Source organism: Cherax quadricarinatus, chromosome 78, assembly GCF_038502225.1.
Source record: "Cherax quadricarinatus isolate ZL_2023a chromosome 78, ASM3850222v1, whole genome shotgun sequence".
NCBI classification, from domain to species: domain Eukaryota; kingdom Metazoa; phylum Arthropoda; class Malacostraca; order Decapoda; family Parastacidae; genus Cherax; species Cherax quadricarinatus.
In genome coordinates, this window is record NC_091369.1 from 17,982,949 (window position 1) to 17,990,284 (window position 7,336).

Here is a 7,336-nt window from a genome sequence, read left to right on the forward strand (position 1 = left end):
CACCCTAGAAGTGACTCCCAGAAGTGCCTCCCAGAACTGATACCAGGAGTGCCTCCCTCAAGTGCCTCCCAGGAGTGCACCCTAGGAGTACCTCAAAGGAGTGCCTCCAAGAAGCGCACACTAGAAGAACGTATCACGAGTGCCTCCGATGAGTGCCTCCCAGGAGTGCCTCTCAGAGGTGCTTCCAAAAAGTACCTCCCAAGAGAGCTTCCCAGGATTGCCTCCCAAAAGAGCCTTCCAGAAGTGCATACTAAAAGTATCTTGCAGGAGTGCACACTAGAAGTACCTCCACGGAGTGCACACTATAAATCCCTCCCAGGAGTGCAAACTGAGAGTACCTAGAAGGAATGCACACTAGAAGTACCTCAAAGGAGTGCACGCTAGAAATACCTCCCAGGATGGCCTCCCTGGACTCCCTCCCAGGAGTGCACCCTAGAAGTACCTCCCAAGAATGCCTGCCAGAAGTGCACCAATCTACTTCCATGGAGTTCCTGCCAGAAGTGCACATTTGAAGTGCCTTCTAGAAGTACACCCTAGAAGTACCTCCCAGGGTTGAACCCTAGAAGTACCTCCAAGGAGTACACCCTAGGAATGCCTCAAAGGAATGTCTCCCAGGAATGCCTCCTAGGAATGCCTCCCATGAATGTCTCCCAGGAATGCCTCCTAGGAATGCCTCCCAGGAATGCCTCCTAGGAATGCCTCCCATGAATGTCTCCCAGGAATGCCTACCAGGAATGCCTCCTAGGAATGCCTGCCAGGAATGCCTCCCAGGAATGCCTCCTAGGAATGCCTCCCAAGAATGCCTCCCAGGAATGCCTCCCAGGAATGTCTCCCAGGAAAGCGTCCCAGGAATGTCTCCCAGGAATGCGTCTCAGGAATGCCTCCCAGGAATGCCTCCCAGGAATGCCTCCAAGGAATGCCTCCCAGGAATGTCTCCCAGGAATGCCTGCCAGGAATGCCTCCCATGAATGCCTCCCAGGAATGTCTCCAAGGAATGCCTCCCATGAATGCCTCCCAGGAATGCCTCCCAGGAATGCCTCCCAGGAATGCCTCACAGGAATGCCTCCCAGGAATGCTTCCCAGGAATGCCTTCCAGGAATGCCTTCCAGGAATGCCTTCCAGGAATGCCTCCCAGGAATGCCTCCCAGGAATGCCTCCCAGAAATGTCTCCCAGGAATGCCTCCCAGGAATGCTTCCCAGGAATGCCTCCCAGGAATGTCTCCCAGGAATGCCTCCCAGGAATGTCTCCCAGGAATGCCTCCAAGGAATGTCTCCCAGGAATGCCTCCCAGGAATGCCTCCCAAGAATGTCTCCCAGGAATGCCTCCCTGGAATGCCTCCCAGAAATGCTTCCCAGGAATGCCTCCCAAGAATGCCTCCCAGGAATGCCTCCCAGGAATGCCTCCCAGGAATGTCTCCCAGGAATGCCTTCTATGAATGCCTCCCAGGAATGCCTCCCAGGAATGCCTCCCAGGAATGCCTCCCAGGAATGCCTCGCAGGAATGTCCCCCATGATTGCCTCCCAGGATTGCCTCCCAGGAATGCCTCCCAGGAATGCCTCCCAGGAATGCCTCCCAGGAATGCCTCCCAGGAATGTCTCCCATGAATGTCTCCCAGGAATGCCTCCCAGGAATGTCTCCCAGGAATGCCTCCCAGGAATGCCTCCCAGAAATGCCTCCCAGGATTGCCTCCCATGAATGCCTCCCAGGAATGCCTCCCAGGAATGCCTCCCAGGAATGTCTCCCAGGAATGCCTCCCAGGAATGTCTCCCAGGAATGCCTCCCAGGAATACCTTCCAGGAATTCCTCCCAGGAATGCCTCCTAGGAATGCCTCCTAGGAATGCCTCCCAGGAATGCCTCCAAGGAATGCCTCCCAGGAATGCCTCCTAGGAATGTCCCCAGGATTGCCTCCCAGGAATGCCTCCCAGGAATGCCTCCCAGGAATGCCTCCCAGGATTGCCTCCCAGGATTGCCTCCCAGGAATGCCTCCCAGGAATGCCTCCCAGGAATGTCTCCCAGGAATGCCTCCCAGGATTGCCTCCCAGGAATGCCTCCCAGGAATGCCTCCCAGGATTGCCTCCCAGGATTGCCTCCCAGGAATGCCTCCCAGGAATGCTTCCCAGGAATGCCTTCCAGGAATGCCTTCCAGGAATGCCTTCCAGGAATGCCTCCCAGGAATGCCTCCCAGGAATGCCTCCCAGAAATGTCTCCCAGGAATGCCTCCCAGGAATGCTTCCCAGGAATGCCTCCCAGGAATGTCTCCCAGGAATGCCTCCCAGGAATGTCTCCCAGGAATGCCTCCCAGGAATGCCTCCCAGGAATGCCTCCCAGGAATGTCTCCCAGGAATGCCTCCAAGGAATGTCTCCCAGGAATGCCTCCCAGGAATGCCTCCCAAGAATGTCTCCCAGGAATGCCTCCCTGGAATGCCTCCCAGAAATGCTTCCCAGGAATGCCTCCCAAGAATGCCTCCCAGGAATGCCTCCCAGGAATGCCTCCCAGGAATGTCTCCCAGGAATGCCTTCTATGAATGCCTCCCAGGAATGCCTCCCAGGAATGCCTCCCAGGAATGCCTCCCAGGAATGCCTCGCAGGAATGTCCCCCATGATTGCCTCCCAGGATTGCCTCCCAGGAATGCCTCCCAGGAATGCCTCCCAGGAATGCCTCCCAGGAATGCCTCCCAGGAATGTCTCCCATGAATGTCTCCCAGGAATGCCTCCCAGGAATGTCTCCAGGAATGCCTCCCTGGAATGCCTCCCAGAAATGCCTCCCAGGATTGCCTCCCAAGAATGCCTCCCAGGAATGCCTCCCAGGAATGCCTCCCAGGAATGTCTCCCAGGAATGCCTCCCAGGAATGTCTCCCAGGAATGCCTCCCAGGAATACCTTCCAGGAATTCCTCCCAGGAATGCCTCCTAGGAATGCCTCCTAGGAATGCCTCCCAGGAATGCCTCCCAGGAATGCCTCCCAGGAATGCCTCCAAGGAATGCCTCCCAGGAATGCCTCCCAGGAATGTCCCCAGGATTGCCTCCCAGGAATGCCTCCCAGGAATGCCTCCCAGGAATGCCTCCCAGGATTGCCTCCCAGGATTGCCTCCCAGGAATGCCTCCCAGGAATGCCTCCCAGGAATGTCTCCCAGGAATGCCTCCCAGGATTGCCTCCCAGGAATGCCTCCCAGGAATGCCTCCCAGGATTGCCTCCCAGGATTGCCTCCCAGGAATGCCTCCCAGGAATGCCTCCCAGGAATGCCTCCCAGGATTGCCTCCCAGGATTGCCTCCCAGGAATGCCTCCCAGGAATGCCTCCCAGGAATGCCTCCCAGGAATGCCTCCCAGGAATGCCTCCCAGGAATGTCCCCCAGGATTGCCTCCCAGGATTGCCTCCCAGGAATGCCTCCCAGGAATGCCTCCCAGGAATGCCTTCCAGGAATGCCTCCCAGGATTGCCTCCCAGGATTGCCTCCCAGGAATGCCTCCCAGGAATGCCTCCCAGGAATGCTTCCCAGGAATGCCTCCCAGGATTGCCTCCCAGGAATGCCTCCCAGGAATGCCTCCCAGGATTGCCTCCCAGGATTGCCTCCCAGGAATGCCTCCCAGGAATGCCTCCCAGGAATGCCTCCCAGGAATGCCTCCCAGGAATGCCTCCCAGGATTGCCTTCCAGGATTGCCTCCCAGGAATGCCTCCCAGGAATGCCTCCAAGGAATGTCTCCCAGGAATGCCTCCCAGGAATGCCTCCCAGGAATGCCTCCCAGGAATGCCTCCCAGGAATGCCTCCCAGGAATGCCTCCCAGGAATACCTCCCAGGATTGCCTCCCAGGCATGCCTCCCAGGCATGCCTCCCAGGAAGGCCTCCAAGGAATGCCTCCCACGAATGCCTCCCCGCAATGCCTCCCAGGAATGCCTCCCAGGAATGCCTCCCAGGAATGCCTCCCAGGAATGCCTCCCAGGAATGCCTCCCAGGAATGCCTTCCAGGAATGCCTCCCAGGAATGCCTCCCAGGATTGCCTCCCAGGATTGCCTCCCAGGAATGCCTCCCAGGAATGCCTCCCAGGAATGTCTCCCAGGAATGCCTCCCAGGATTGCCTCCCAGGAATGCCTCCCAGGAATGCCTCCCAGGATTGCCTCCCAGGATTGCCTCCCAGGAATGCCTCCCAGGAATGCCTCCCAGGAATGCCTCCCAGGAATGCCTCCCAGGATTGCCTCCCAGGATTGCCTCCCAGGAATGCCTCCCAGGAATGCCTCCCAGGAATGCCTCCCAGGAATGCCTCCCAGGAATGCCTCCCAGGAATGTCCCCCAGGATTGCCTCCCAGGATTGCCTCCCAGGAATGCCTCCCAGGAATGCCTCCCAGGAATGCCTTCCAGGAATGCCTCCCAGGATTGCCTCCCAGGATTGCCTCCCAGGAATGCCTCCCAGGAATGCCTCCCAGGAATGCTTCCCAGGAATGCCTCCCAGGATTGCCTCCCAGGAATGCCTCCCAGGAATGCCTCCCAGGATTGCCTCCCAGGATTGCCTCCCAGGAATGCCTCCCAGGAATGCCTCCCAGGAATGCCTCCCAGGAATGCCTCCCAGGAATGCCTCCCAGGATTGCCTTCCAGGATTGCCTCCCAGGAATGCCTCCCAGGAATGCCTCCAAGGAATGTCTCCCAGGAATGCCTCCCAGGAATGCCTCCCAGGAATGCCTCCCAGGAATGCCTCCCAGGAATGCCTCCCAGGAATGCCTCCCAGGAATACCTCCCAGGATTGCCTCCCAGGCATGCCTCCCAGGAATGCCTTCCAGGAATGCCTCCTAGGAATGCCTCCCAGGAATGCCTCCCAGGAATGCCTCCCAGGAATGCCTCCCAGGAATGCCTCCCAGGAATGCCTTCCAGGAATGCCTCCCAGGAATGCCTCCCAGGAATGCCTTCCAGGAATGCCTCCCAGGAATGCCTCCCAGGAATGCCTCCCAGGAATGCCTCCCAGGAATGCCTCCCAAACAGTTGAGATTTCTCTTCGTATTCAAAATATATTTCGTTAACTTTGTCATTAACTTCCATAATTTTGATTATTTAGTGTTTGGAGCAATAATGGCACATTCCACTGTCTTGAGTAATGGCCTCACATTCCACTGTCTTGAGTAATGGCCACACATTCCACTGTCTTGAGTAATGGCCTCACATTCTACTGTCTTGAGTAATGGCCACACATTCCACTGTCCTGAGTAATGGCCACACATTCCACTGTCTTGAGTAATGGCCACACATTCCACTGTCTTGAGTAATGACTACAAATTCCACTGTCTTGAGTAATGGCAACACATTCCACTGTCTTGAGTAATGACCACACATTCCACGGTCTTGAGTAATGACCACACATTCTACTCTCTTGAGTAATGACCACACATTCCACTGTCTTGAGTAATGGCCTCACATTGCACTGTCTTGAGTAATGGCCACACATTCCACTGTCTTGAGTAATGGCCACACATTCCACTGTCTTGAGTAATGGCTACACATTCCACTGTCTTGAGTAATGACCACACATTCCACTGTCTTGAGTAATGGCCACACATTCCACTGTCTTGAGTAATGGCCACACATTCCACTGTCTTGAGTAATGACCACACATTCCACTCTCTTGAGTAATGACCACACATTCCACTCTCTTGAGTAAGGACCACACATTCCACTGTCTTGAGTAATGACCACACATTCCACTGTCTTGAGTAATGGCCTCACATTCCACTGTCTTGAGTAATGACCACACATTCCACTCTCTTGAGTAATGACCACACATTCCACTGTCTTGAGTAATGACCACACATTCCTCTGTCTTGAGTAATGGCCTCACATTCCACTGTCTTGAGTAATGGCCTCACATTCTACTGTCTTGAGTAATGGCCTCACATTCCACTGTCTTGAGTAATGGCCTCACATTCTACTGTCTTGAGTAATGGCCTCACATTCCACTGTCTTGAGTAATGGCCTCACATTCCACTGTCTTGAGTAATGGCCTCACATTCTACTGTCTTGAGTAATGGCCTCACATTCCACTGTCTTGAGTAATGGCCTCACATTCTACTGTCTTGAGTAATGGCCACACATTTCACTGTCTCGAGTAATGGTCACACATTCCACTGTCTTGAGTAATGGCCTCACATTCCACTGTCTTGAGTAATGGCCTCACATTCTACTGTCTTGAGTAATGGCCTCACATTCCACTGTCTTGAGTAATGGCCTCACATTCCACTGTCTTGAGTAATGGCCTCACATTCTACTGTCTTGAGTAATGGCCTCACATTCTACTGTCTTGAGTAATGGCCTCACATTCTACTGTCTTGAGTAATGGCCTCACATTCTACTGTCTTGAGTAATGGCCTCACATTCTACTGTCTTGAGTAATGGCCTCACATGCCACTGTCTTGAGTAATGGCCTCACATTCTACTGTCTTGAGTAATGGCCACACATTTCACTGTCTCGAGTAATGGTCACACATTCCACTGTCTTGAGTAATGGCCTCACATTCCACTGTCTTGAGTAATGGCCTCACATTCTACTGTCTTGAGTAATGGCCTCACATTCCACTGTCTTGAGTAATGGCCTCACATTCCACTGTCTTGAGTAATGGCCTCACATTCTACTGTCTTGAGTAATGGCCTCACATTCTACTGTCTTGAGTAATGGCCTCACATTCTACTGTCTTGAGTAATGGCCTCACATTCTACTGTCTTGACTAATGGCCTCACATTCCACTGTCTTGAGTAATGGCCTCACATTCCAATGTCTTGAGTAATGGCCTCACATTCTACTGTCTTGAGTAATGGCCTCACATTCTACTGTCTTGAGTAATGGCCTCACATTCCACTGTCTTGAGTAATGGCCTCACATTCCACTGTCTTGAGTAATGGCCTCACATTCTACTGTCTTGAGTAATGGCCACACATTTCACTGTCTTGAGTAATGGCAACACATTCCACTGTCTTGAGTAATGGCCTCACATTCTACTGTCTTGAGTAATGGCCTCACATTCTACTGTCTTGAGTAATGGCCACACATTTCACTGTCTCGAGTAATGGTCACACATTCCACTGTCTTGAGTAATGGCTACACATTCCACGGTCTTGGGTAATGGTCACACATTCCACTCTCTTGAATAATGACCACACATTCTACTGTCTTGAGTAATGACCACACATTCCACTGTCTTGAGTAATGACCACACATTCTACTGTCTTGAGTAATGACCACACATTCCACTGTCTTGAGTAATGACCACACATTCCACTGTCTTGAGTAATGACCACACATTCCACTGTCTTGAGTAATGACCTCACATTCCACTGTCTTGAGTAATGGTCACACATT

At 53.4% G+C, this 7,336-nt stretch overlaps 2 protein-coding genes across 2 annotated transcripts in view; one reads left to right on the top strand and one right to left on the bottom strand.

Moving 5' to 3' along the window:
- Positions 1-342, top strand: part of LOC128701496 (uncharacterized) — a 186,708-nt gene extending 186,366 nt beyond the window's left edge. Inside the window, exon 17 of the mRNA XM_070101522.1 lies at positions 9-342. Within this exon, the coding sequence (XP_069957623.1) occupies positions 9-342 (334 nt within the window). The remainder of the gene's footprint in view (positions 1-8) is intronic.
- The window catches only part of LOC128701482 (inactive hydroxysteroid dehydrogenase-like protein 1), a 375,829-nt gene that overhangs the window by 284,472 nt on the left and 84,021 nt on the right, over positions 1-7,336 (bottom strand). The gene's annotated exons all lie outside the window — the stretch shown is intronic.